General features: G+C 48.1%; 1 protein-coding gene across 2 annotated transcripts in view; it reads left to right on the top strand.

Moving 5' to 3' along the window:
• LOC139409438 (zinc finger CCCH domain-containing protein 3-like) overlaps nucleotides 1–27,629 on the top strand; it is a 101,476-nt gene that overhangs the window by 41,596 nt on the left and 32,251 nt on the right. The window contains exons 4-8 of one of the 2 annotated variants that reach the window (XM_071154593.1): nucleotides 567–717; nucleotides 11,545–11,714; nucleotides 16,144–16,222; nucleotides 16,608–16,763; nucleotides 16,916–16,985. In XM_071154593.1, the coding sequence (XP_071010694.1) occupies nucleotides 567–717; nucleotides 11,545–11,714; nucleotides 16,144–16,222; nucleotides 16,608–16,763; nucleotides 16,916–16,985 (626 nt within the window). The remainder of the gene's footprint in view (nucleotides 1–566; nucleotides 718–11,544; nucleotides 11,715–16,143; nucleotides 16,223–16,607; nucleotides 16,764–16,915; nucleotides 16,986–27,629) is intronic. The other variant, XM_071154594.1, reaches the window with a different exon arrangement.

Raw genomic sequence — 27,629 nt, 5'->3', positions numbered from 1 at the left:
AGTTTGGTAAATTGGCGTAAAGCAGCAGTTTCAGATCCTCGCAGATGCAAATGCCATCCTTTACCCAGCACAGCATGTCAGCCAAGCTCAACCATCATAAAGCAATATGATGGATACACACCCAAATAAATAAATAACAAACAGTCCTATTCTTTAGTTTTTTTTCTCCTCTCCTATGATGGATCTACAAAATGATATAAGGAATGAAACTTAAAGAGAGGGAGAGGGGGGAGTCATGATTTATTAGGCTCATATATATTCCTCCTTTATTATTCTCTCCCGTCTTTGCATGTGAAGCTCGTTAAAGAGCACACCTGCCTGCTACTGAGTTGCAGGACTTCTAGAAGGAGAGGTGGAGAAAAATCATCTAATCAGAAGTCTCACGGAGACAAAAATGTGTTGGTGTCTCTGTCGGTGCCTGTCATCTATGGATGCTGTTGTATCTGTCAACACTCTAAACACAGGCTTGCCAGTGGTGCATGGGCACGTTGTACCTTTTAAATTAGCGTGTGCATATGCTGTCCTGTAGTGGTTTCTTGATCTGTCAATTCTTCTTTCCTCCCCAGGTCCCGCCTCCCCGACCCTGCGTAGCCAGGCGATTCAGAGGGTGTTCAGGACCCGCTATAAGATAGAGACATGCCTGGGCGGAGACGAAGCACACACAGCCAACTATAGCCACACCCTCTCTTGGAGAGCAAAGAGGATCCAGGCGGCCAGGTAACACACACACTCATTCGCAGATACATAAACAGTGAACCACATGATACACTATATGCAAATGTATGTGGACATCCCTTCAAATGAATGGATTTGGCTATTTAGCCATACCTGTTGCTGACATGTGTATAAAATTGGGCACACAGCCATGCAATCTCCATAGACAAACATTAGCAGTAGAATGGCCTGTACTGAAGAGCTCAGTGACTTTTAACGTGGCACCGTCATAGGATGCCACCTTTCCAACAAGTCAGTTTGTTCAATTTCCTCCCTGCTTGATCTGCACCAGTCAACTGTAAGTGCTGTTATTGTGATGTGGAAACGTCTATGAGCAACAACGGCTCAGCCACGAAGTGGTAGGCCACACAAGTTCACAGAACGGGACCTCAGTGTATGAAAGCGCGTCCCGTGTAAAAATCATCTGTCCTCAGTTCCAACACTCAATACCGAGTTCCAAACTGCCTCTGGAAGCAACGTCAGCACAAGAACTGTTTGTCAGGTGCTTCAGTAAATGGGTTTCCATGGCCGAGCAGCCACACACAAGCTTAAGATCACCATGCGCAATGCCAAGCGACTGCTGGAGTGGTGTAAAGCTCCCCGCCATTGGAATCTGGAGCGATGAATCATGCTTCACAATCTGTCGTTTTGGCGGATGCCAGGAGAACACTACCTGCCACAATGCATAGTGCCAACTGTAAATTTTGGTGGAGGAGGAATAATGGTCTGGGGATGTTTTTCATGGTTCGGTCTAGGCCTCTTAGTTCCAGTGAAGGGAAATCTTAACGCTACAGCATACAATGACATTCTAGACGATTCTATGCTTCCAACTTTGTGGCAACAGTTTGGGGAAGGCCCTTTCCTGTTTCAGCATGACAATGTCCCCATGCACAAAGCGAGGTCCATACAGAAATGGTTTGCCGAGATCAGTGTGGAAGAACTTGACTGGCCTGCACAGAGCCCCTGACCCCTGACCCCAACCCCATCCAACACCTTCGCCGACTGCGTGCCAGGCCAAATCACCCAATATCAGTGACCTCACTAATGGTCTTGTGGCTGAATGGACGCAAGTCCCCGCAGCAATGTTACAACATCTAGTGGAAAGCCTTCCCAGTAGAGTGGAGGCTGTTATAGCAGCAAAGCGGGAACCAACTCCATATTAATGTTCATGATTTTGGAATGAGATGTTCAACGAGCAGGTGTCCACATACATTTGGTCATGTAATGTATATAGAGTGCATTGGAAAGTATTCAGGCCCCATCACTTTTTCCACATTTTCTTACGTTACAGCCTTATTCTATGAATGATTACATATTTTTTTCCCCTCATCAATCTACACACAATACCCCATAATGACAAAGCAAAAACAAGTTTTTAGAAATGTTTGCAAATGTATTAAAAAACAAAAAACTGATATCACGTTTCATTAAGTATTCAGACCCTTTACTCGGTACGTTGTTGAAGCACCTTTGGCAGAGATTATGGTCTCTTTTCTTCTTAGGTATGACACTACAAGCTTGGCACACCTGTATTTAGGGAGTTTATCCCTCTGCAGATCATCTCAAGCTCTGTCAGGTTGAATTGGGAGCCTGTGAATCGCTGCAAAGCTGTTTTCAGGTCTCCACATATGTTAGATCGGGTTCAAGTCCAGGCTCTTTCTGGGCCACTCATGGACATAGACTTGTCCCGAAGCCACTCCCGCATTGTCTTAGCTGTGTGCTTAGGGTCGTTGTCCTGTTGGAAGTTGAACCTTCGGCCCAGTCTGAGGTCCTGAGTGCTCTGGAGCAAGTTTTCATCAAGGATCTCTCTCTGTACTTTGCTCCGTTCATCTTTCCCTCGATCCTGACTAGTCTGCCAGTCCCTGCTGCTGAAAAACATCCCCACAGCATGATGCTGCCACCACCTTGCTTCACCGTAGGTATTGTGCCATGTTTCCTCCAGATGTGACGCTTGGCATTCAGGCCAAAGAGTTCATTCTTGGTTTCATCAGACCAGAGAATCTTGTTTCTCATGGTCTGAGAGTCTTTAGGTGCCTTTTGGCAAACTCCAGGAGGGCTGTCATGTGCCTTTTATTGAGGAGTGGCTTCCATCTGGCCACTCTACCATGCAGGCCTGATTAGTGGAGTGCTGCAGAGATGGTTGTCGTTCTGGAAGGTTCTCCCATCTCCATAGACGAACTCCGGAGCTCTGTCAGAGTGACCATTGGGTTCCCGGTCACCTCCCTGACCAAGGCCCTTCTCCCCCGATTGAGGCCTTTCTACTGACTGAAAAACACAGAAAGATGCCCAGGGTCTCTGCTCATCTGCGTGAACGTTCCTTAGGCATGCTGCAAGGAGGCATGAGGACTGCAGATGTGGCCAGGGAGGGCCGTATTGTGAGACACCTAAGACAGTGCTACAGGGAGACAGGATGGATAGCTGATCGTCCTCGCAGTGGCAGACCACGTGTAAGAACACCTGCATAGGATCGGTACATCCGAACATCACACCTGCGGGACAGGTACAGGATGGCAACAACAACTGCCCGAGTTACACCAAGAACGCACAATCCCTCCATCAGTGCTCAGACTGTCCACAATAGGCTGAGAGAGGTCCTCACCAGACATCACTGGCAAAAGCGTTGCCTATGATTACAAACCCACCGTCGCTGGATCAGACAGGACTGGCAAAAACTTATCTTCACTGACGAGTCACGGTTTTGTCTCACCAGGGGTGAATGTCGGATTCGTGTTTATCTTCGAAGGAATGAGCATTACACCGAGGCCTGTACTCTGGGCGGGATCGATTTTGGAGGTGGAGGGTGCGTTATGGTCTGGGGCGTTGTGTCACAGCGTCATTGGACTGAGCTTGTTGTCATTGCAGGCAATCTCAATGCTGTGCGTTACAGGGAAGACATCCTCCTCCCTCATGTGGTACCCTTCCTGCAGGCTCATCCTGACATGACCCTCCAGCATGACAATGACAGAATGCCATACTGCTCATTCTGTTTGTGATTTCCTGCAAGACAGGAATGTCAGTGTTCTGCCATGGCCAGCAAAGAGCCCGGATCTCAATGCCATTGAGCACATCTGGGACCTGTTTGATCGGAGGGTGAGGGCTAGGGCCATTCTCCCCAGAAATGTCCGGGAACTTGCAAGTAGGTGCCTTGGTGGAAGAGTGGGATAACATCTCACAGCTAGAACTGGCAAATCTGGTGCAGTCCATGAGGAGGAGATGCGCTGCAGTACTTAATGCAGCTGGTGGCCACACCAGATACTGACTGTTACTTTTGATTTTGACCACCCTTTGTTCAGGGACACATTATTCAATTTCTGTTAGTCACACATTTTTACACATGTTAAGTTTGTTGAAAATAAACGCAGTTGACAGTGAGAGGACGTTTCTTTTTTTGCTGAGTTTATAGACCGGTGTGTGCCTTTTCAAATCATGTCCAATCTATTGAATTTACCACATGTGGACTCCAATCAAGTTGTAGAAACATCTCAAGGATGATCAATGGAAACTTTTCTCTTTATCGTTCCTTTTTTTCTATCACGCTCTCTTATTCTGAGTGGGGAAATCCACTGCGCTAATTCTGCGTTAATTAGCATAATAGGCACTTGTGATGGGTGAGATGTACATGTGATTTCCAAGGCTCTAACTTAACCCTTCTCTTTATCCCTCCATATCTCTTTAACACTCATCCATTCTGTCTTTCTTTCGCTCTCTGTGAGGGAGGCGTAGAGAACGATAGACCAGAGACAGAATGATGGAAGCGATAGAATGAGATGATGGGAAGGGTTCTACAGATGTTATGAAGTGGTTATGAGGTCATAACTGGGGGACAGAGGGAGAGTTAATGGATGTTTATGATGAGGTCATTATTGGGCGACAGGCGATACGTTAATGTGTTATTTATGACCTCCTCACCATGGGACAGTTAAACAGTTAATGGTGCATTATGATTATTAACATAGGCTTATGGTTTTATTACACAGGTAATGAATAGGTCATGTGGTTATGGAGTTGATTAATGTATTAAAATGCCTTTGTGCGTTAATGCTACCCTGTTTCCCTAAGCCTCACAATGTGCTGTGGTGGGAGGAGATTACATGCCGTTGTATATCTCACACACACACTGTTATATTCATAGTATACGGGGTTCAGTTGGAGTGCAGTGCGGGTGTGTTTTGTCTTTGTAGCAGTGGCCACCTGCTATGTGTGTGCGTGTGTGTTTGCAGGTGTCTGGAGCCCTGTGAGACAACAGCCACTAACTCAGAAGAGATACAGACACACATGGCTGTTATATTTCAGCTTGGAGAGATGCTGTAGTCTCTCCCCATTAGGAAGATTCTGTTACTTACTGTTTGCCCGTTTTGTTTTGTGTGTTGTTGATGTGTTGCACAGTTATCTTAATTCCCCTGCGTGTGTGTCTGTGTGTGGAATCTCATTTGTGTAATTCAGATTGAGCTAGATGAAACAGTGGGCCTGGCTGCATGGGGCTTTAAACTAGATTTAGGGCCTCCGGTGACTTATTACTATTCATTTAGCCGCTGCAGTAAATATTGATTCATCAAGGGTTTTTCAATTTGAGCCACGCGACATCCCGTGAAATATCACCAAGTCTGGAGATCTGGGGAACAAGACAGGTCCCCTGGGAGAGAAGAGGTTCTCCCCAGACCCCCTCCTGTATCCCCCGCCCTCCTTACATCCCCTCACTACCTCAATGTGTCTGACTCTCTAATACCCCTGAACCTTTTATCTATAGCTCTGTTGGCTCATCGTACCCCTCCACTGACTAGAACTACCCCATCTCTAGCTCATCGTACACACTCACCCAGTCATCATCAGTGTCCCAAGGCTTCAGTCTCATCGTACACACTCACCCAGTCATCATCAGTGTCCCAAGGATTCTGTGTCATCGTACACGCTCACCCAGTCATCATCAGTGTCCCAAGGCTTCAGTCTCATCGTACACACTCCCCCAGTCATCATCAGTGTCCCAAGGAATCAGTGTCATCGTACACACTCACCCAGTCATCATCAGTGTCCCAAGGCTTCAGTCTCATCGTACACACTCCCCTAGTCATCATCAGTGTCCCAAGGAATCAGTGTCATCGTACACACTCACCCAGTCATCATCAGTGTCCCAAGGCTTCAGTCTCATCATACACACTCACCCAGTCATCATCAGTGTCACACAGATTCAGTGTTTTCAGGAGCAGGTGGTGGTGTGTTCTCCCAGAGCTCCAGAACCCCAGGGGAAGGACCTAATTGGTTCCCCCAGAGCTCCAGAACCCCAGGGGAAGGTCCTGATTGGTTTTGCCAGAGCTCCATAACCCCAGGGGAAGGTCCTGATTGGTTCTGCCAGAGCTCCAGAACCCCAGGGAAGGTCCTGATTGGTTCTGCCAGAGCTCCAGAACCCCAGGAAAGGTCCTGATTGGTTCTGCCAGAGCTCCAGAAGTCCAGGGAAGGTCCTGATTGGTTCTGCCAGAGCTCCAGAACCCCAGGAAAGGTCCTGATTGGTTCTGCCAGAGCTCCAGAAGTCCAGGGAAGGTCCTGATTGGTTCTGCCAGAGCTCCAGAACCCCAGGGAAGGTCCTGATTGGTTTTGCCAGAGCTCCAGAACCCCAGGGGAAGGTCCTGATTGTCCTTTAGAGATTCCCAAGCTGTAGCCTCACACTCATCATGTCGCTGTGGGACTAAATATGGTTAATTATAATTTCTAAGGTGAGGCTTGATGCCCTTGGCAAAGAGTGACCAGCACCAGCCACACATGGGCAGTGGGCACCTCCCTCTTACCTATCTGAGCTCCCCGGTCACCCTTTAGTCCCCTCTCTCTGTCTTCTGTTTGTCTCCCACCTAGGACCAGGGAAGTGACCCATCCCCTACCAAGCGTGTCATGTGGTGTCAGCAGTAATGGGCATTGTGGTTGATTGCGTGCTGTGGGAGTCTGGGTGGGGGGGGTGAATGGTTGTCGTATTTCAGCCCCCACCACCAGAAAATAGATATCATCTCAACATTAAGTCCATTAATAGTAGCAGGAGTTGAATTAAGAAAGCCGTAAAGCATGCAGCGTACCCCAGGATAAATTACTGCCCTCCATCCCTCCCTTCCTCGCTCCAGCCTTCCCTCCTTTTCTCTACTACTCTGTCCCTTAGTTACCTCCCTCATACTTTCTCTTTCTTTCTCTCTTTCCCTCTGCATCTTTCTATTGCTGCCCATATTTATTTTTGTTTGTCTGTCCATTTGTCTCGTTAGTTTTTCTCCTTCTCATCTTCTCAGTTTTCATCCTCTTCCTATGTTTCCCTGTCTCCATATCCATATTCTCCATGCTCATTCACTCTTTTCATCTAGCTCCCTATCATCTTCTCAGTTTTCTTTGGCGTTTAATAATGCTTGATTGTTTATTTTGAACTACTGTTGAGACGCTGGTGTGCGCACGCACAACCTGGTCTGTTGTGCCCTGGTCTCATCTCGTTTAGTGGTCCTGTATTGATCAGTAGAGGATGAGGGAGACAAGGCAATAAAGGCTGCTACGCTCTCCTCTTCTTTATCCCATCACTTACTCACACTCCTTCCTTCTCATACCGCAATGTACTCCTCTACTCACTACTTATCAGATCCATCATCACATTCTCACCTACCCCTTCTTACTTTCTATTCTCACGTTTTTACTTCTCATTCACACTTCTAGTGTGCCCTCTTTCTTACACAGATACGCTGTCATCAACACCTGGGGTCATCTCCAGCTTTCTGATTGCTTTGTCTTCATTTGATGTTCTTTTGCTCAGAGTAGTTCCTTACACTAGTGTAGATTTCATTGTCTTAATGCGTGTTTAGGACCATTGTAACTGCATGGCTTTAGGCAGAGTGTAGTCTTCCTCTCCTCGCTGAAGGAATTGGCTAGATGACTGTTTGTGCTGCTCAGTCTGTTCCAAGGGTAACTGTTTTTCCAATATGAGCTTACGAATGCTTTCGCTGCAGGCCAACAGAACAGAACAGAGCAGCATTATTCAGAGCACTTGCGCGACCCCCAAATTCTTCCCTGTCACCAAAACAAAAGTCAGATCATTCATCAACACCAGTAGTAGTGCTGAATCGCTCTTTCCTTCATCTGTGTGTCGCGCATGGTGAGAGTGGCACACACACACACACACACACACACACACACACACACACACACACACACACACACACACACACACACACACACACACACACACACACACACACACACACACACACACACACACACACACACACACACAGGCATGCAAACACTCAGAATATAATCACAAGGGTGTTCCTCTCTCTTTTCTCTCAATTTCCTCCCCTCTCTTCTCTCTTCCCTCTCCTCCTCTCTCTTCTCTCTCTTTCTTCTTCTCCTCTCTATTTCTCTCCCTCCCGGCCTCTCTCCGCCTCTCCCTCCCAGGCCTCTCTCCCTCTCTCCCTTGCGGGCCTCCTGGTCTCTCTCCCTCGCGGCCTCTCTCCCTCCCAGCCTCTCTCGGCCTCTCAGCCCCTCTCGGCCTCTCTCGTCCTCTCTCACTCCCAGCCCCTCTCGGCCTCTCTCATCCTCTCTCACTCCCAACGTCTCTCGTCCTCTCTCACTCCCAGCCTCGCTCCGTCTCTCTCACTCCCGGCCTCTCTCACTCCCGGCCTCTCTCACTCCCGGCCTCTCTCACTCCCGGCCTCTCTCACTCCCGGCCTCTCTCACTCCCGGCCTTTCTCTGTCTCTCTCACTCCCGTTCTTTCTCCCTCCCGGCCTCTCTCCGTCTTTCTCCCTCCCGGCCTCTCTCCGTCTCTCTCCCTCCCGGCCTCTCTCCGTCTCTCTCCCTCCCGGCCTCTCTCCGTCTCTCTCCCTCCCGGCCTCTCTCCGTCTCTCTCCCTCCCGGCCTCTCTCCGTCTCTCTCCCTCCCGGCCTCTCTCCGTCTCTCTCCCTCACGGCCTCTCTCCGTCTCTCTCCCTCCCGGCCTCTCTCCGTCTCTTTCCCTCCCGGCCTCTCTCACTCCCGGCCTCTCTCCCTCCCGGCATCTCTCCGTCTCTTTCCCTCCCGGCATCTCTCCCTCCCGGCCTCTCTCTGTCCCTCCCGGCCTCTCTCCCTCCCGGCCTCTCTCCGTCTGTCTCACTCCCTTCCATCCTCCTTCCCTCTCTCCTCATCTTTCTCATTAATAGGGAGATTACATGGTGATAGTAGGGGTGGTGTATAGAAGTTAATATGGTCCCACAGAGACTGTTATCAGTAATGATGTTGTGCTGGAGGGGGGGAACTCATTCAGACAGCTGCCTACCTCAAATTACACTCAATTACATGCAAACACACACACGCATACACACACACACGCATACACACACACACGCATGCATACACACGCATACACACACACGCATGCATACACACACACGCACGCACGCACGCATACACGCATACACACAAACACACTCATGAAGACACTCTTGTATAGGCTATAGACACACACATTCTCTCATACTGTATGAACACACGCGCACACGCACGTTTACTCATACACACCCAACCACACACTTCCACACACATTGACATTTCCCCCAATGCTCCCTCACCCCTCCCTTATCCTGCACCATGTGTCAGGGTTAACTGCTGTCTATGTTAAGTGTTCATGTCATATCCACATTAACCTCCACGATGGCTCCCCTGGCTGTGGGGCCCTGCTAAAGCCTCCCTGGGAGCCAGTCACTGCTCCTATATTAGCCACCATTACGACTCCCTTGGCTCCAGTTGCCCTGTGTAGGGCACACACCGATCTTGTATTTGTGAAACTGAGTGTCTCTGCTGGTGAGTTATGGCCCGGTGTGGTAGAGGGAGAAAGGGAGCTAACTGAGGATCTGTGATGCACCTTCTTTCCTTTCTCTGCTACACGCAGACTCCCCACTGCATGGACCTGTCATTGTGTGACCATTGTTTTGGTTGTGTGTGTGTGTGTCCTTGTCTCTGAGTGTGTAGTGTAGAGCTAGTTGTAGTGTGTGTGTGTGTGGGTCCCCTCTCTGTTCGCTGTAATGGGAGTCAGGAACTCTGGCTCCAAACACATTTCCAGCCCATTTGAAGTCCAGCAGTAAATGATGACCTGCGCCATGCACACCAGCCCCAATCCCACCCAAACACAAGTGACAGGCCAGTGCAATTTATCCCCATAACCCCTGCCTCCAACATCACACACACACACACACACACACACACACACACACACACACACACACACAGAGACACACACACAGATGCACAGCCCATTTTAAACACACGCACACACCATTTTAAACACACACACACACACCGTTTTAAACACACACATAGCACAGAGGGGGACTTCCTTAGAGTTTAGATGTCGTTGTGTGAATATATACTTGTGTGCATTCTTTAGGCTGGTGCATGTGCGTCGGTGCGTGTGACTAGGAGTGTGTGTGTGTGTGTGTGTGTGTGTGTGTGTGTGTGTGTGTGTGTGTCTGTTGGGCACCATGCGTTGCTTCAGGACCTGGGCAGCCCTCCCTGCTCTGGCCTCCTACCTATTATCTCATTGATTTCCTCCTCTTTTCAATTCTCTCCATTTCCACACTGCCGTCCTTTCCATTAGGGCAGCAATTTAACAGAGTGCTGTGACACGGGAGGGAAGGAGGAGGGAAAGAGGGAGGGAGGGTTAGACTGGGAGGCATGAAGAGAGAGGAGGGAGATGAGGAGGTAGACGAGGGGAGATATCGTGGAAGAGACAGGCCGAGAGAAAAGGGGTGGAGGTATGGTGGGGCAGTGAGCATATTACCAGCGCAGTATCATTCAACTCCTAACTACTTTGTGGTTAACCTGAATGGGTCTTTTGGCCCAAGTACTGTGTTCCCCAGCAGTTCTCCTAAAGATCCAAGTACTGTGTTCCCCAGCAGTTCTCCTAAAGATCCAAGTACTGTGTTCCCCAGCAGTTCTCCTAAAGATCCAAGTACTGTGCTCCCCAGCAGTTCTCCTAAAGATCCAAGTACTTTATTCCCCAGCAGTTCTCCTAAAGATCCAAGTACTGTGTTCCCCAGCAGTTCTCCTAAAGATCCAAGTACTGTGTTCCCCAGCAGTTCTCCTAAAGATCCAAGTACTGTGTTCCCCAGCAGTTCTCCTAAAGATCCAAGTACTGTGCTCCCCAGCAGTTCTCCTAAAGATCCAAGTACTGTGCTCCCCAGCAGTTCTCCTAAAGATCCAAGTACTGTGTTCCCCAGCAGTTCTCCTAAAGATCCAAGTACTGTGTTCCCCAGCAGTTCTCCTAAAGATCCAAGTACTGTGTTCCCCAGCAGTTCTCCTAAAGATCCAAGTACTGTGCTCCCCAGCAGTTCTCCTAAAGATCCAAGTACTGTGTTCCCCAGCAGTTCTCCTCAAGATCAAAGTACTTTATTCCCCTGCAGTTCTCCTAATGCTCCAAATACTTTATACGCCAGCAGTTCTCCTAATGCTCCAAGTACTGTGTTCCCCAGCAGTTCTCCTAAAGATCCAAGTACTGTGTTCCCCAGCAGTTCTCCTAAAGATCCAAGTACTGTGTTCCCCAGCAGTTCTCCTAATGCTCCAAGTACTTTATTCCCCAGCTGTTCTCCTAATGCTCCAAGTACTGTGTTCTCCAGCAGTTCTCCTAATGCTCCAAGTATTGTGTTCCCCAGCAGTTCTCCTAATGCTCCAAGTACTGTGTTCCCCAGGAATTATGCTAGAATCCTTCCTTCACACCTCAGTTTCCTCCCATAGAAGTACCATCCCAAAACCTGGAATTGTGAAACTTTTCAAACAAGATGTTCTGTGTATTCCTACTTCACTTTACTAACGCTTTGCCAATCTCTCCCTCTCTACCCCCAGGAATGTACTCCAGAGCCGTCTGCGTCCCCCGGGACAGGACAGGCACCCCACAGCCCAGCACTGGAGAGGTAGAGGGAGGAGCATGCGCTGGATCGGTGGCACCCTCTACAGCGTCTCAGCCAATAAGCTGTCCCGCACCATGACAGCCAGTGCGCCAATCAACAGAACAAGTACTATACACACCTTACAAATACACTGTGGCAATCATTGTAGGCCCGGTGGCACTACGCTAGGCCCGGTGGCACTACGCTAGGCCCGGTGGCACTACGCTACGCCCGGTGGCACTACGCTACGCCCGGTGGCACTACGCTAGGCCCGGTGGCACTACGCTAGGCCCGGTGGCACGACGCTAGGCTAGGCCCGGTGGCACGACGCTAGGCTAAGCCCGGTGGCACGACGCTAGGCTAGGCCCGGTGGCACGACGCTAGGCCCGGTGGCACGACGCTAGGCTAGTCCCGGTGGCACTACGCTAGGCTAGTCCCGGTGGCATTACGCTAGGCTAGTCCCGGTGGCACTACGCTAGGCTAGTCCCGGTGGCACTACGCTAGGCTAGTCCCGGTGGCACTACGCTAGGCTAGTCCCGGTGGCACTACGCTAGGCTAGTCCCGGTGGCACTACGCTAGGCTAGTCCCGGTGGCACGACGCTATGCTAGGCCCGGTGGCACGACGCTAGGCTAGGCCCGGTGGCACGACGCTAGGCTAGTCCCGGTGGCACGACGCTAGGCTAGTCCCGGTGGCACTACGCTAGGCTAGTCCCGGTGGCACTACGCTAGGCTAATCCCGGTGGCACTACGCTAGGCTAGTCCCGGTGACACTACGCTAGGCTAGTCCCGGTGACACTACGCTAGGCTAGGCCCGGTGACACTACGCTAGGCTAGTCCCGGTGACACTACGCTAGGCTAGGCCCGGTGACGCTAGGCTAGTCCCGGTGACGCTAGGCTAGTCCCGGTGACACTACGCTAGGCTAGTCCCGGTGACACTACGCTAAACTAGTCCCGGTGACGCTAGGCTAGGCCCGGTGACACTACGCTAGGCTAGGCCCGGTGACACTACGCTAGGCTAGTCCCGGTGACACTACGCTAAACTAGTCCCGGTGGCACTACGCTAGGCTAGTCTCGGTGGCACTACGCTAGGCTAGTCCCGGTGGCACTACGCTAGGCTAGTCCCGGTGACACTACGCTAGGCTAGGCCCGGTGACACTACGCTAGGCTAGTCCCGGTGACACTACGCTAGGCTAGTCCCGGTGACACTACGCTAAACTAGTCCCGGTGACACTACGCTAAACTAGTCCCGGTGACACTACGCTAGGCTAGTCCCGGTGGCACTACGCTAGGCTAGTCCCGGTGACACTACGCTAGGCTAGTCCCGGTGACACTACGCTAGGCTAGTCCCGGTGACACTACGCTAAACTAGTCCCGGTGACACTACGCTAGGCTAGGCCCGGTGACACTATGCTAGGCTAGTCCCGGTGACACTATGCTAGGCTAGTCCCGGTGACACTACGCTAAGCTAGTCCCGGTGACACTACGCTAGGCTAGTCCCGGTGGCATTACGCTAGGCTAGACCCGGTGGCACTACGCTAGGCTAGACCCGATGGCACTACGCTAGGCTAGTCCCGGTGGCACTACGCTAGGCTAGTCCCGGTGGCACTACGCTAGGCTAGTCCCGGTGGCACTACGCTAGGCTAGTCCCGGTGGCACTACGCTAGGCTAGTCCCGGTGGCACAACGCTATGCTAGGCCCGGTGGCACGACGCTAGGCTAGGCCCGGTGGCACGACGCTAGGTTAGTCCCGGTGGCACGACGCTAGGCTAGGCCCGGTGGCACGACGCTAGGCTAGTCCCGGTGGCACGACGCTAGGCTAGTCCCGGTGGCACTACGCTAGGCTAGTCCCGGTGGCACTACGCTAGGCTAATCCCGGTGGCACTACGCTAGGCTAGTCCCGGTGACACTACGCTAGGCTAGTCCCGGTGACACTACGCTAGGCTAGTCCCGGTGACACTACGCTAGGCTAGGCCCGGTGACGCTAGGCTAGTCCCGGTGACGCTAGGCTAGTCCCGGTGACACTACGCTAGGCTAGTCCCGGTGACACTACGCTAAACTAGTCCCGGTGACGCTAGGCTAGGCCCGGTGACACTACGCTAGGCTAGGCCCGGTGACACTACGCTAGGCTAGTCCCGGTGACACTACGCTAAACTAGTCCCGGTGGCACTACGCTAGGCTAGTCTCGGTAGACCCTACGCTAGGCTAGGCCCGGTGACACTACGCTAGGCTAGTCCCGGTGACACTACGCTAGTTTAGGCCCGGTGACACTACGCTAGGCTAGTCCCGGTGACACTACGCTAGGCTAGTCCCGCCGACACTACGCTAAACTAGTCCCGGTGACACTACGCTAAACTAGTCCCGGTGACACTACGCTAGGCTAGTCCCGGTGACACTACGCTAGGCCCGGTGGCACTACGCTAGGCTAGTCCCGGTGACACTACGCTAGGCTAGGCCCGGTGACGCTAGGCTAGTCCCAGTGACGCTAGGTTAGTCCCGGTGACACTACGCTAGGCTAGTCCCGGTGACACTACGCTAAACTAGTCCCGGTGACACTACGCTAGGCTAGGCCCGGTGACACTACGCTAGGCTAGGCCCGGTGACGCTAGGCCCGGTGACACTACGCTAGGCTAGGCCCGGTGGCCCTATGCTAGGCTAGGCCTTGTGGGCCTACGCTAGGCTAGGCCTGGTGGCACCTAGCGTAGTGTCATCTGGTGGCACTACGCCTAGTATGAGTGCAGAAGCGTGTAGCGGTTAAAAATCGTCTGTCCTCGGTTGCAACACTCACTAACGAGTTCCAAACTGCCTCTGGAAGCAACGTCAGCACAATAACTATTTGTCAGGAGCTTCATGAAATGGGTTTCCATGGCCCAGCAGACGCACACAAGCCTAAGATCACCATGCGCAATGCCAAGCGTCGGCTGGAGGGGTGTAAAGCTCACCGCCAATTGTGTCTGCAGCAGTGGAAACACGTTCTATATGGTGATGAATCCCACTTCACCATCTGGAGTCCAACGGATGAATCTGGGTTTGGTGGATAACAGGAGAATGCTACCTGCCCCAATGCATAGTGCCTACTGTAAAGTTTGGTGGAGGAGGAATAATGGTCTGGGCTGTTATTCATGATTTGGGCTAGGCCTCTTAGTTCCAGTGAAGGGAAATCTTAACGTTACTCCATACAATGACATTCTATATGATTCTGTGCTTCCAACTTTGTGGCAACAGTTTGGAGAAGGCCCTTTCCTGTTTCTGCGTGACAAATCCCCTGTGCACAAGTGACGTCCATACAGAAATGGTTTGTCGAGATCGGAGTGGAAGAACTTGATTGGCCTGCACAGAGCCCCTGACCTTAACCTAATCGAATAGCTTTGTGATTATTTGGAACGCCGACTGCGAGCCAGGCCTAGCTCTTGTGGCTGTTTGGAAGCTAGTCCAATGTTCCAACATCTAGTGGAAAGCCTTCCCAGAAGAGTGGAGACTTTTATAGCAGCAAAGGTGGGACCAACTCCATATTAATACCCATGATTTTGGAATGAGATGTTCGACAAGCAGGTGTCCACATACTTTTGGTTATGTAGTGTATGAGATGTGTTCTGTGTTAGCCATCTGAAATAATAAAGCTGTAATCTGTCACTGGGACAGGAGGGAGGGGCTGCTGGGGGGGAAACGACACAGATTAAACCCAGACCTGAGCTGCTCGCTCCCTCCTTCTCGCTTGCGCTCGCTGGCTGGCTGTCTCTGTCTCTCTCTGTCAAAACCTGTGGCTGGAATTGGAGTTCCGTTCTGTTCCCACAGCTTGTGACTCGCCTCTTGATAAACACACATACACACAGACATTCCAGCATGGTCTGAACACGCCTTCAGTGTCCACCACCATGATTTGAGATCTCACCAGTCCAGTTAGCTGAGATTACACTCCTCTTCTGGTCCTGATCTTCTGGTCCTGATCTTCTGGTCCTGATCTTCTTGGCACTGATCTTCTTGGCACTGATCTTCTTGGCACTATGACTGCCTCCCGTCAGAGTGCCAAGATCACATACTGATGAGGATGATATCTCTTACACCTGAAATGTTCCAAAATTAGAGACTTGGATAAGTGTCAAGCCTCCTTACCTTACCCCATCTCTCTTACACCATATCTTGTTCCCGCCCTCCCTCCTTCCAAAACTAGAGGCTTGGATAGGTACCAGGCCTCCGTAGCTTTCCCCCTCTCTCATTCACTCCCCTCCTGTACCCCATCTGTCCCATGTTCTCAGACTGTACTGGATGTCACGTTTGGCTTCGGCTGCCAGGCTTCGGCTGGTGCTGGCCCCATCTCACCACACAGACGAGCTAGATAGGCTGCAATGACCTGACGCCTATCTATCTGCCTGCGTGGGCACACAGTGTGCAGCCCCAGTGCTGAGTACACACACACATGCATGGACAGGCACACACACAAAATGTGTCAGTCACAGTGGTGTATTAATAACTCCATTTGACCCAATTTGAGTTGGTTATGTTTTGGTCTTTATAAAGGCTGTCTTTTCTCTGATTCCATTGTCTATTTTCCCGAACAGTGAGATGGTCTAATCCACAGGAGATTTCCCCCACCTCGAGTACTTTCTTCCGGCCATCCAGCACACGTTTTGTGGCCAGGTAGGCACTTTAGTACACACACACTGCTGCTACAAGACTCGTACTATGATTTCTAAATATTGCACAATAGAAAAACCACTTGCTCCCTCCAATCCCCCTTCCCCAGAACAAGTGTAAATCCTGGACTATGAATTGTGCCTTCATGTATTATACTGATGCTAACATGTTTATTATATTCTACTGAGCCATTTATTTTATGTTCATATTATTATCTTTTATCATTTCTTATTGTTGTTGGCTTGTGGAGAATGAACCTGCAAGTAAGCATTTGGTTGGATGGTGTATACCAGGTCACCAACCTTTTCTGAGTCAAAATACAAGCCGAGATCTACCGCACTGATCTGTTTGTAACATGACAGTTGATTGTGTGTGTTCTGTCCCCCAGTCGTGCGGTTCAGAGGAGTCTAGCCATCATCAGACACGCTCGTCAGAAGAAGACCCAGAAACAGTACTGCATGTACTTCAACCGCTTTGGAAAGTGTAACCGTGGCAACACCTGCCCCTATATCCATGATCCTGATAAGGTTGCCGTCTGTACCAGGTAAAACACACCTAGAAACAACCATGTACAGCTGTGTTGGCTCTGTGATTGGCTGCTCTGTACCAGGTAACACACACCTAAAAACAACCATGTACAGCTGTGTTGGCTCTCTGATTGGCTGCTCTATGACCTGAAGACTCTTCCCATTGCAGGTTTGTGAGGGGTACATGTAAGCAGACGGATGGGACCTGTCCATTCTCGCACAAGGTGGCCAAGGAGAAGGTGAAACTGGACACACTACACACACACACACACACACACACACAGACACACACAATAATCCTTGAGAAGGTGAGAATATGTGAAACGTCAATGTCTCCCTCACACCAGCTGGGTTGGAGTGTACTACTGTAGTTAGACAGTTAACATTTGGCCCCGTCAGTTACATAACCAGGAAGATTACAGAACGGGAATTGAATTAGGACCGGCTGTTAGTTTTGCACCTACAGTTATGGCTGGTAGAAGAGGGGCTGTAAAGAGTTATGGCTGGTAGAAGAGGGTCTGTATAGAGTTATGGCTGGTAGAAGAGGGGCTGTATAGAGTTATGGCTGGTAGAAGAGGGGCTGTATAGAGTTATGGCTGGTAGAAGAGGGGCTGTATAGAGTTATGGCTGGTAGAAGAGGGGATATATAGAGATATAGCTGTTAGTTTTGCACCCAGAGTTATGGCTGGTAGAAGAAGAGCTGTATAGAGTTATGGCTGGTAGAAGAGGTGCTGTATAGAGTTATGACTGGTAGAAGAGGGGATGTATAGAGTTATGGCTGGTAGAAGAAGAGTTGTATAGAGTTATGGCTGGTAGAAAACGAGCTGTATAGAGTTATGGCTGGTAGAAGAGGGGCTGTATAGAGTTATGGCTGGTAGGAGAGCTGTATAGAGTTATGGCTGGTAGAAGGAGAGCTGTATAGAGATATGGCTGGTAGAAGAAGGGATGTATAGAGTAATGGCTGTATAGAGTTATGGCTGGTAGAAGAAGAGCTGTATAGAGTTATGGCTGGTATAAGAGGGGCTGTATAGAGTTGTGGCTGGCAGAAGAAGAGCTGTATAGAGTTATGGCTGGTAGAAGAAGAGCTGTATAGAGTAGAGATATGGCTGGTAGAAGAAGAGCAGTATAGAGTTATGGCTGGTAGGAGAGCTGTATAGAGTTATGGCTGGTAGAAGGAGAGCTGTATAGAGATATGGCTGGTAGAAGAAGGGATGTATAGAGTAATGGCTGTATAGAGTTATGGCTGGTATAAGAGGGGCTGTATAGAGTTGTGGCTGGCAGAAGAAGAGCTGTATAGAGTTATGGCTGGTAGAAGAAGAGCTGTATAGAGTAGAGATATGGCTGGTAGAAGAAGAGCAGTATAGAGTAGAGTTATGGCTGGTAGAAGAGGGGCTGTATAGAGTTATGGCTGGTAGAAGAAGAGCTTTATAGAGATATGGCTGGTAGAAGAGGGGCTGTATAGAGTTATGGCTGATAGAAGAAGAGCTGTATAGAGTTATGGCTGGTAGAAGAGGTTCTGTATAGAGTTATGGCTGGTAGAAGATGTGCTGTATAGAGTTATGGCTGGTAGAAGAGGGGCTGTATAGAGTTATGGCTGGTAGAAGAGGGCTGTATAGAGTTATGGCTGGTAGAAGAGGAGTTGTATAGAGTTATGGCTGGTAGAAGAAGAGCTGTATAGAGTAGAGTTATGGCTGGTAGAAGAGGGGCTGTATAGAGTTATGGCTGGTAGAAGAAGAGCTGTATAGAGTTATGGCTGGTAGAAGAAGAGCTGTATAGAGTTATGGCTGGTAGAAGATGAGCTGTATAGAGTTATGGCTGGTAGAAGATGTACTGTATAGAGTTATGGCTGGGAGATGAAGAGCTGTATAGAGTTATGGCTGGTAGAAGAGGTGCTGTATAGCGTTATGGCTGGTAGAAGAAGAGCTGTATAGAGTTATGTCTGGTAGAAGAGGTAGAGTTATGGCTGGTAGAAGAGGGGCTGTATAGAGTTATGGCTGGTAGAAGAGCTGTATAGAGTTATGGCTGGTAGAAGAGGGGATGTATAGAGTTATGGCTGGTAGAAGAGGGGATATGTAGAGTTATGGCTGGTAGAGGAAGAGCTGTATAGAGTTATGGCTGGTAGAAGAAGAGCTGTATAGAGTTATGGTTGGTAGAAGAAGAGCTGTATATAGTTATGGCTGGTAGAAGAGGTACTGTATAGAGTTATGGCTGGGAGAAGAAGAGCTGTATAGAGTTATGGCTGGTAGAAGAAGAGCTGTATAGAGTTATGTCTGGTAGAAGAGGTAGAGTTATGGCTGGTAGAAGAGGGGCTGTATAGAGTTATGGCTGGTAGAAGAGCTGTATAGAGTTATGGCTGGTAGAAGAGGGGATGTATAGAGTTATGGCTGGTAGAAGAGGGGATGTATAGAGTTATGGCTGGTAGAAGAGGGGATGTATAGAGTTATGGCTGGTAGAAGAGGTGCTGTATAGAGTTATGGCTGGTAGGAGAGCTGCATAGAGTTATGGCTGGTAGAAGAGGGGCTGTATAGAGTTATGGCTGGTAGAAGAGGGGCTGTATAGAGTTATGGCTGGTAGAAGAGGGGCTGTATAGAGTTATGGCTGGTAGAAGAAGAAGAGCTGTATAGAGTTATGGCTGGTAGAAGAAGAGCAGTATAGAGTAGAGTTATGGCTGGTAGAAGAGGGGCTGTATAGAGTTATGGCTGGTAGAAGAGGGGCTGTATAGAGTTATGGCTGGTAGAAGAGGGGCTGTATAGAGTTATGGCTGGCAGAAGAAGAGCTGTATAGAGTTATGGCTGGTAGAAGAAGAGCTGTATAGAGTTATGGCTGGTAGAAGAAGAGTTGTATAGAGTTATGGCTGGTAGAAGAAGAGCTGTATAGAGTTATGGCTGGTAAAAGAAGAGCAGTATAGAGTAGAGTTATGGCTGGTAGAAGAGGGGCTGTATAGAGTTATGGCTGGTAGAAGAGGGGCTGTATAGAGTTATGGCTGGCAGAAGAAGAGCTGTATAGAGTTATGGCTGGTAGAAGAAGAGCTGTATAGAGTAGAGATATGGCTGGTAGAAGAAGAGCAGTATAGAGTAGAGTTATGGCTGGTAGAAGAGGGGCTGTATAGAGTTATGGCTGGTAGAAGAGGGGCTGTATAGAGTTATGGCTGGTAGAAGAAGAGCTGTATAGAGTTATGGCTGGTAGAAGAAGAGCTGTATAGAGTTATTGCTGGTAGAGAGGGACTGTATATAGATATGGCTGGTAGAAGAGCTGTATAGAGTTATGGCTGGTAGAAGAGGGGATGTATAGAGTTATGGCTGGTAGAAGAGGGGATATATAGAGTTATGGCTGGTAGAAGAGGGGATGTATAGAGTTATGGCTGGTAGAAGAGGGGATGTATAGAGTTATGGCTGGTAGAAGAGGTGCTGTATAGAGTTATGGCTGGTAGGAGAGCTGCATAGAGTTATGGCTGGTAGAAGAGGGGCTGTATAGAGTTATGGCTGGTAGAAGAAGAGCTGTATAGAGTTATGGCTGGTAGAAGAGGGGCTGTATAGAGTTATGGCTGGTAGAAGGAGAGCTGTATAGAGTTATGGCTGGTAGAAGGAGAGCTGTATAGAGTTATGGCTGGTAGAAGAGGGGCTGTATAGAGTTATGGCTGGTAGAAGAGGGGCTGTATAGAGTTATGGATGGTAGAAGAGGGCTGTATAGAGTTATGGCTGGTAGAAGAAGAGCTGTATAGAGTTATGGATGGTAGAAGAGGGCTGTATAGAGTTATGGCTGGTAGAAGAGGGCTGTATATAGTTATGGCTGGTAGGAGAGCTGTATAGAATTATGGCTGGTAGAAGGAGAGCTGTATAGAATTATGGCTGGTAGAAGAATGGATGTATAGAGTTATGGCTGTATAGAGTTATGGCTGGTAGAAGAAGAGCTGTATAGAGTTATGGCTGGTATAAGAGGGGCTGTATAGAGTTGTGGCTGGCAGAAGAAGAGCTGTATAGAGTTATGGCTGGTAGAAGAAGAGCTGTATAGAGTAGAGATATGGCTGGTAGAAGAAGAGCAGTATAGAGTAGAGTTATGGCTGGTAGAAGAGGGGCTGTATAGAGTTATGGCTGGTAGAAGAAGAGCTTTATAGAGTTATGGCTGGTAGAAGAAGGGGTTTATAGAGTTATGGCTGGTAGAAGAAGAGCTGTATAGAGTTTTGGCTGGTAGAAGAAGAGCTGTATAGAGTTATGGCTGGTAGAAGAAGAGCTGTATAGAGTTATGGCTGTTAGAAGAGGTGCTGTATAGAGTTATGGCTGGGAGAAGAAGAGCTGTATAGAGTTATGGCTGGTAGAAGAGGTGCTGTATAGAGTTATGGCTTTTAGAAGATGAGCTGTATAGAGTTATGTCTGGTAGAAGAGGTAGAGTTATGGCTGGTAGAAGAGGGGCTGTATAGAGTTATGGCTGGTATAAGAGGAGCTGTATAGAGTTATGGCTGGTAGGAGAGGTGCTGTATAGAGTTATGGCTGGTAGAAGAGGGGCTGTATAGAGTTATGGCTGGTAGAAGAAGAGCTTTATAGAGATATGGCTGGTAGAAGAGGGGCTGTATAGAGTTATGGCTGATAGAAGAAGAGCTGTATAGAGTTATGGCTGGTAGAAGAGGTTCTGTATAGAGTTATGGCTGGTAGAAGATGTGCTGTATAGAGTTATGGCTGGTAGAAGAGGGGCTGTATAGAGTTATGGCTGGTAGAAGAAGAGCTGTATAGAGTTATGGCTGGTAGAAGAAGAGCTGTATAGAGTTATGGATGGTAGAAGAGGGGCTGTATAGAGTTATGGCTGGTAGAAGAAGAGCTGTATAGAGTAGAGATATGGCTGGTAGAAGAAGAGCAGTATAGAGTAGAGTTATGGCTGTTAGAAGAGGGGCTGTATAGAGTTATGGCTGGTAGAAGAAGAGCTGTATAGAGTTATGGCTGGTAGAAGAAGAGCTGTATAGAGTTATGGCTGGTAGAAGAAGAGCTGTATAGAGTTATGGCTGGTAGAAGATGAGCTGTATAGAGTTATGGCTGGTAGAAGAGGTACTGTATAGAGTTATGGCTGGGAGAAGAAGAGCTGTATAGAGTTATGGCTGGTAGAAGAGGTGCTGTATAGCGTTATGGCTGGTAGAAGAAGAGCTGTATAGAGTTATGTCTGGTAGAAGAGGTAGAGTTATGGCTGGTAGAAGAGGGGCTGTATAGAGTTATGGCTGGTAGAATAGCTGTATAGAGTTATTGCTGGTAGAAGAGGGGATGTATAGAGTTATGGCTGGTAGAAGAGGGGATATATAGAGTTATGGCTGGTAGAAGAAGAGCTGTATAGAGTTATGGCTGGTAGAAGAAGAGCTGTATAGAGTTATGGCTGGTAGAAGAAGAGCTGTATAGAGTTATGGCTGGTAGAAGAAGAGCTGTATAGAGTTATGGCTGGTAGAAGAGGTGCTGTATAGCGTTATGACTGGTAGAAGAAGAGCTGTATAGAGTTATGTCTGGTAGAAGAGGTAGAGTTATGGCTGGTAGAAGAGGGGCTTTATAGAGTTATGGCTGGTAGAAGAGCTGTATAGAGTTATGGCTGGTAGAAGAGGGGATGTATAGAGTTATGGCTGGTAGAAGAGGGGATATATAGAGTTATGGCTGGTAGAAGAAGAGCTGTATAGAGTTATGGCTGGTAGAAGAAGAGCTGTATAGAGTTATGGCTGGTAGAAGAAGAGCTGTATAGAGTTATGGCTGGTAGAAGAGGTAATGTATAGAGTTATGGCTGGGAGAAGAAGAGCTGTATAGAGTTATGGCTGGTAGAAGAGGTGCTGTATAGCGTTATGGCTGGTAGAAGAAGAGCTGTATAGAGTTATGTCTGGTAGAAGAGGTAGAGTTATGGCTGGTAGGAGAGGTGCTGTATAGAGTTATGGCTGGTAGAAGAGGGGCTGTATAGAGTTATGGCTGGTAGAAGAAGAGCTTTATAGAGATATGGCTGGTAGAAGAGGGGCTGTATAGAGTTATGGCTGATAGAAGAAGAGCTGTATAGAGTTATGGCTGGTAGAAGAGGTTCTGTATAGAGTTATGGCTGGTAGAAGATGTGCTGTATAGAGTTATGGCTGGTAGAAGAGGGGCTGTATAGAGTTATGGCTGGTAGAAGAAGAGCTGTATAGAGTTATGGCTGGTAGAAGAAGAGCTGTATAGAGTTATGGATGGTAGAAGAGGGGCTGTATAGAGTTATGGCTGGTAGAAGAAGAGCTGTATAGAGTAGAGATATGGCTGGTAGAAGAAGAGCAGTATAGAGTAGAGTTATGGCTGTTAGAAGAGGGGCTGTATAGAGTTATGGCTGGTAGAAGAAGAGCTGTATAGAGTTATGGCTGGTAGAAGAAGAGCTGTATAGAGTTATGGCTGGTAGAAGAAGAGCTGTATAGAGTTATGGCTGGTAGAAGATGAGCTGTATAGAGTTATGGCTGGTAGAAGAGGTACTGTATAGAGTTATGGCTGGGAGAAGAAGAGCTGTATAGAGTTATGGCTGGTAGAAGAGGTGCTGTATAGCGTTATGGCTGGTAGAAGAAGAGCTGTATAGAGTTATGTCTGGTAGAAGAGGTAGAGTTATGGCTGGTAGAAGAGGGGCTGTATAGAGTTATGGCTGGTAGAATAGCTGTATAGAGTTATTGCTGGTAGAAGAGGGGATGTATAGAGTTATGGCTGGTAGAAGAGGGGATATATAGAGTTATGGCTGGTAGAAGAAGAGCTGTATAGAGTTATGGCTGGTAGAAGAAGAGCTGTATAGAGTTATGGCTGGTAGAAGAAGAGCTGTATAGAGTTATGGCTGGTAGAAGAAGAGCTGTATAGAGTTATGGCTGGTAGAAGAGGTGCTGTATAGCGTTATGACTGGTAGAAGAAGAGCTGTATAGAGTTATGTCTGGTAGAAGAGGTAGAGTTATGGCTGGTAGAAGAGGGGCTTTATAGAGTTATGGCTGGTAGAAGAGCTGTATAGAGTTATGGCTGGTAGAAGAGGGGATGTATAGAGTTATGGCTGGTAGAAGAGGGGATATATAGAGTTATGGCTGGTAGAAGAAGAGCTGTATAGAGTTATGGCTGGTAGAAGAAGAGCTGTATAGAGTTATGGCTGGTAGAAGAAGAGCTGTATAGAGTTATGGCTGGTAGAAGAGGTAATGTATAGAGTTATGGCTGGGAGAAGAAGAGCTGTATAGAGTTATGGCTGGTAGAAGAGGTGCTGTATAGCGTTATGGCTGGTAGAAGAAGAGCTGTATAGAGTTATGTCTGGTAGAAGAGGTAGAGTTATGGCTGGTAGAAGAGGGGCTGTATAGAGTTATGGCTGGTAGAAGAGCTGTATAGAGTTATGGCTGGTAGAAGAGGGGATGTATAGAGTTATGGCTGGTAGAAGAGGGGATGTATAGAGTTATGGCTGGTAGAAGAGGGGATGTATAGAGTTATGGCTGGTAAAAGAGGTGCTGTATAGAGTTATGGCTGGTAGGAGAGCTGCATAGAGTTATGGCTGGTAGAAGAGGGGCTGTATAGAGTTATGGCTGGTAGAAGAGGGGCTGTATAGAGTTATGGCTGGTAGAAGAGGGGCTGTATAGAGTTATGGCTGGTAGAAGAGGGGCTGTATAGAGTTATGGCTGGTAGAAGAAGAAGAGCTGTATAGAGTTATGGCTGGTAGAAGAAGAGCAGTATAGAGTAGAGTTATGGCTGGTAGAAGAGGGGCTGTATAGAGTTATGGCTGGCAGAAGAAGAGCTGTATAGAGTTATGGCTGGTAGAAGAAGAGCTGTATAGAGTAGAGATATGGCTGGTAGAAGAAGAGCAGTATAGAGTAGAGTTATGGCTGGTAGAAGAGGGGCTGTATAGAGTTATGGCTTGTAGAAGAAGAGCTGTATAGAGTTATGGCTGGTAGAAGAAGAGCTGTATAGAGTTATGGCTGGTAGAAGAAGAGCTGTATAGAGTTATTGCTGGTAGAGAGGGACTGTATATAGATATGGCTGGTAGAAGAGCTGTATAGAGTTATGGCTGGTAGAAGAGGGGATGTATAGAGTTATGGCTGGTAGAAGAGCTGTATAGAGTTATGGCTGGTAGAAGAGGGGATGTATAGAGTTATGGCTGGTAGAAGAGGGGATATATAGAGTTATGGCTGGTAGAAGAGGGGATGTATAGAGTTATGGCTGGTAGAAGAGGGGATGTATAGAGTTATGGCTGGTAGAAGAGGGGATGTATAGAGTTATGGCTGGTAGAAGAGGTGCTGTATAGAGTTATGGCTGGTAGGAGAGCTGCATAGAGTTATGGCTGGTAGAAGAGGGGCTGTATAGAGTTATGGCTGGTAGAAGAGGGCTGTATAGAGTTATGGCTGGTAGAAGAAGAGCTGTATAGAGTTATGGCTGGTAGAAGAGGGGCTGTATAGAGTTATGGCTGGTAGAAGGAGAGCTGTATAGAGTTATGGCTGGTAGAAGGAGAGCTGTATAGAGTTATGGCTGGTAGAAGAGGGGCTGTATAGAGTTATGGTTGGTAGAAGAGGGGCTGTATAGAGTTATGGATGGTAGAAGTGGGCTGTATAGAGTTATGGCTGGTAGAAGAAGAGCTGTATAGAGTTATGGATGGTAGAAGAGGGCTGTATAGAGTTATGGCTGGTAGAAGAGGGCTGTATATAGTTATGGCTGGTAGGAGAGCTGTATAGAATTATGGCTGGTAGAAGGAGAGCTGTATAGAATTATGGCTGGTAGAAGAAGGGATGTATAGAGTTATGGCTGTATAGAGTTATGGCTGGTAGAAGAAGAGCTGTATAGAGTTATGGCTGGTATAAGAGGGGCTGTATAGAGTTGTGGCTGGCAGAAGAAGAGCTGTATAGAGTTATGGCTGGTAGAAGAAGAGCTGTATAGAGTAGAGATATGGCTGGTAGAAGAAGAGCAGTATAGAGTAGAGTTATGGCTGGTAGAAGAGGGGCTGTATAGAGTTATGGCTGGTAGAAGAAGAGCTTTCTAGAGTTATGGCTGGTAGACGAAGGGGTTTATAGAGTTATGGCTGGTAGAAGAAGAGCTGTATAGAGTTATGGCTGGTAGAAGAAGAGCTGTATAGAGTTATGGCTGGTAGAAGAAGAGCTGTATAGAGTTATGGCTGTTAGAAGAGGTGCTGTATAGAGTTATGGCTGGGAGAAGAAGAGCTGTATAGAGTTATGGCTGGTAGAAGAGGTGCTGTATAGAGTTATGGCTTTTAGAAGAAGAGCTGTATAGAGTTATGTCTGGTAGAAGAGGTAGAGTTATGGCTGGTAGAAGAGGGGCTTTATAGAGTTATGGCTGGTAGAAGAGGAGCTGTATAGAGTTATGGCTGGTAGGAGAGGTGCTGTATAGAGTTATGGCTGGTAGAAGAGGGGCTGTATAGAGTTATGGCTTGTAGAAGAGGGGCTATATAGAGTTATGGCTGGTAGAGAGGTACTGTATAGAGATATGGCTGGTAGAAGAGCTGTATAGAGTTATGGCTTGTTGAAGAGGGGATGTATAGAGTTATGGCTGGTAGAAGAAGAGCTGTATAGAGTTATGGCTGGTAGAAAAGGGGATGTATAGAGTTATGGCTGTATAGAGTTATGGCTGGTAGAAGAGGGGCTGTATAGAGTTATGTCTGGGAGAAGAGCTGTATAGAGTTATTGCTGTTAGAAGAGGGGATGTATATAGTTATGGCTGGTGGAAGAGGGGATGTATAGAGTTATGGCTGGTAGAAGACGAGCTGTATAGAGTTATTTCTGTTAGAAGAGGGGATGTATAGAGTTATGGCTGTATAGAGTTATGGCTGGTAGAATAGGTGCTGTATAGAGTTATGGCTGGTAGAAGGAGAGCTGTATAGAGTTATGGCTGGTAGAAGAAGAGCTGTATAGAGTAGAGATATGGCTGGTAGAAGAAGAGCAGTATAGAGTAGAGTTATGGCTGGTAGAAGAAGAGCTGTATAGAGTTATGGCTGGTAGAAGAAGAGTTGTATAGAGTTATGGCTGGTAGAAGAAGAGCTGTATAGAGTTATGGCTGGTAGAAGAAGAGCAGTATAGAGTAGAGTTATGGCTGGTAGAAGAGGGGCTGTATAGAGTTATGGCTGGTAGAAGAGGGGCTGTATAGAGTTATGGCTGGCAGAAGAAGAGCTGTATAGAGTTATGGCTGGTAGAAGAAGAGCTGTATAGAGTAGAGTTATGGCTGGTAGAAGAAGAGCAGTATAGAGTAGAGTTATGGCTGGTAGAAGAGGGGCTGTATAGAGTTATGGCTGGTAGAAGAAGAGCTGTATAGAGTTATGGCTGGTAGAAGAAGAGCTGTATAGAGTTATGGCTGGTAGAAGAAGAGCTGTATAGAGTTATTGCTGGTAGAGAGGGACTGTATATAGATATGGCTGGTAGAAGAGCTGTATAGAGTTATGGCTGGTAGAAGAGGGGATGTATAGGGTTATGGCTGGTAGAAGAGGGGATATATAGAGTTATGGCTGGTAGAAGAGGGGATGTATAGAGTTATGGCTGGTAGAAGAGGGGATGTATAGAGTTATGGCTGGTAGAAGAGGTGCTGTATAGAGTTATGGCTGGTAGGAGAGCTGCATAGAGTTATGGCTGGTAGAAGAGGGGCTGTATAGAGTTATGGCTGGTAGAAGAAGAGCTGTATAGAGTTATGGCTGGTAGAAGAGGGGCTGTATAGAGTTATGGCTGGTAGAAGGAGAGCTGTATAGAGTTATGGCTGGTAGAAGAGGGGCTGTATAGAGTTATGGCTGGTAGAAGAGGGGCTGTATAGAGTTATGGATGGTAGAAGAGGGCTGTATAGAGTTATGGCTGGTAGAAGAAGAGCTGTATAGAGTTATCGATGGTAGAAGAGGGCTGTATAGAGTTATGGCTGGTAGAAGAGGGCTGTATATAGTTATGGCTGGTAGGAGAGCTGTATAGA

This window comes from Oncorhynchus clarkii, chromosome 5, assembly GCF_045791955.1.
Source record: "Oncorhynchus clarkii lewisi isolate Uvic-CL-2024 chromosome 5, UVic_Ocla_1.0, whole genome shotgun sequence".
NCBI classification, from domain to species: domain Eukaryota; kingdom Metazoa; phylum Chordata; class Actinopteri; order Salmoniformes; family Salmonidae; genus Oncorhynchus; species Oncorhynchus clarkii.
This window is presented reverse-complemented; position numbering and strand designations above follow the sequence as displayed.